Here is a 2,216-nt window from a genome sequence, read left to right as displayed (position 1 = left end):
CTCTCTCTCTCTCTCTCTCTCTCTCTCTCTCTCTCTCTCTCTATATATATATATATATATATATATATATATATATCAGCGCATTCCTTACATTTTCAGATTATATACGTAATAAGGAATCCGAAGGATAACGCAGTTTCGTACTACTACCATCACAAGATTGCATGTTTTCTGGGGCCCTACACGGGAAACTTTCAAGAGTTCATGACACTGTACATGAGAGGGCAGCGTAAGTAAATTCATATACTGCGCACGTATTGTGCTGTATATCCCTCACATTGTGAACAATATTTTCATTGGAATTATTACTGTTAGGCGTTTTTTGTGTGCTGTAAAACCAAAGACCTACTTCAATATCGCCATAATGCACGATGTAGCATTTCACTATTAATTTCAGGTGTATCACTCGATATCGGACACAATCATAAACGATTATTAGAATAACTATCTTTAATCCAGTAATGTAATTGCTATTCGTATGCAAGCATATTACCAGGAATAAACAAAAAGAATATTTGTTTTCATCCACATCCCGATGTCACTAATATTTGCGTTGTCATGGTGATAGGTTTAGCTCTGTGTATGGTATACTGCGTAAATCTGGTGAGGCGAGTATCCATCCATGTGTTTAATGACGATCATCATTATACATACTCTTGATAAATTATTTTCAGTGTTGTATGGATCGTGGTTTGATCACGTGAAGAGCTTCTGGGACCAACGAGACAGCGATCAGATACTCTTTATAAAATATGAGGACATGAAAAGGGTGATTTGACAATAATTGTTGCTGTTGGCATCGATTTTCTTTTGGTTATTTTGATTTGTGTTATTGTTATTGTTATTTATTATTTATATTGTTGTTGTTGTTGTTGTTGTTGTTGATAATGATGTTGTTGTTGTTGATCACGATGATGAAGATGATGATAATTATTATTATTATTATTATGATGATGATGATGATGATGATGATGATGATTATGCTGTTGTTGTCATCGGAAATGTATACATTCGCGTATTACTCATTCACGTTTCAATCATGCTTTCTGTTTTCCGTCGAGCAGGATCTACGGGGAGCTGTACGGAAGATTATGCATTTCATGGACAGGGAGCTTTCGGATGACGCCATTGATCAAATAGTGCATCACTGCAGCTTCGCGCAAATGAAAGACAACCCAGCCGTTAACAGATCCAAAATCCCGATACCAGTGTTTGATTTGAAGGAGCACAGGTTCATGAGAAAAGGTAAATGTTTCCAGATGATCATAACTCTATTCATATTAAACAATCGCTTAACCATCCAATTAATTATATATNGAGAAAAACTGGCCAGCACCGGTCTAGAGTTGCAATGGCTGCCCGATGAACTGCTAAAGAATGAAAGTAGCGAAATTGATAGTAATGAAAATTATATAAAAGAGGTAGATAATGAGGGCGACAATGGCGTGGAGGCAACGCGATTGTAGGGACGCACACTCGCGCGTACGCACGCACGTACGCACACACGCCGGTAACAATGTCATATATATGTGTGCATTACGATTACACGTGTAACGGTTACCGCCAATATATGCAAATTCCTATGCAAATACCAACAACAAATAACAGTCAAGAAATCACTACATAATTAGTTCTAGACTTCTCCATTTTTGCTATTACGTAGCGAAGTAATTTCCGTACTTTCATTGTCTTGCATGCCCGATCTTTAATTTTAGGAATCATCGGGGACTGGCAAAACCACTTTAATCAAAAACAATCAGATGCCATGGACGAAATGTATAGAGAAAAACTGGCCAGCACCGGTCTAGAGTTGCAATGGCTGCCCGATGAACTGCTAAAGAATGAAAGTAGCGAAATTGATAGTAATGAAAATTATATAAAAGAGGTAGATAATGAGGGCGACAATGGCGTGGAGGCAACGCGATTGTAGGGACGCACACTCGCGCGTACGCACGCACGTACGCACACACGCCGGTAACAATGTCATATATATGTGTGTGTGCGTGCGCGTGCGCGTGTGCGTGTGCGTGTGTGCGTGTTCCTGTGAGTGTGTGTGTGTGCGTACATGCGTGCGTGTTTGGATGGGTGTGCCTGCGCTTGAGCGTGAGCGTGTGCGTGTGCGTGTGTGCGTGTGTGTACCCGTGTGTGTGCATGTGCGTCTGTGCGTGTTCGTGAGCGTGTGGCTGTACATGTGCGTGTGTGTGGGTGTGTGTGTG

At 40.5% G+C, this 2,216-nt stretch overlaps 1 protein-coding gene across 1 annotated transcript; it reads left to right on the top strand.

The window, feature by feature from the left end:
- Nucleotides 1–99: 99 nt before the first annotated feature.
- LOC106820206 (sulfotransferase family cytosolic 1B member 1-like) lies at nt 100–1,999 on the top strand (the record flags this gene model as incomplete). Its single annotated transcript, XM_014824745.1, has 4 exons — nt 100–229; nt 675–769; nt 1,065–1,245; nt 1,716–1,999. Coding segments are annotated over 4 exons (621 nt in total), but the record flags the coding sequence as incomplete, so codon positions are not given.
- Nucleotides 2,000–2,216: the final 217 nt, after the last annotated feature.

The sequence above is a fragment of the Priapulus caudatus genome, unplaced genomic scaffold (genome assembly GCF_000485595.1).
Source record: "Priapulus caudatus unplaced genomic scaffold, Priapulus_caudatus-5.0.1 Scaffold8419, whole genome shotgun sequence".
NCBI lineage: Eukaryota > Metazoa > Priapulida > Priapulimorpha > Priapulimorphida > Priapulidae > Priapulus > Priapulus caudatus.
This window is presented reverse-complemented; position numbering and strand designations above follow the sequence as displayed.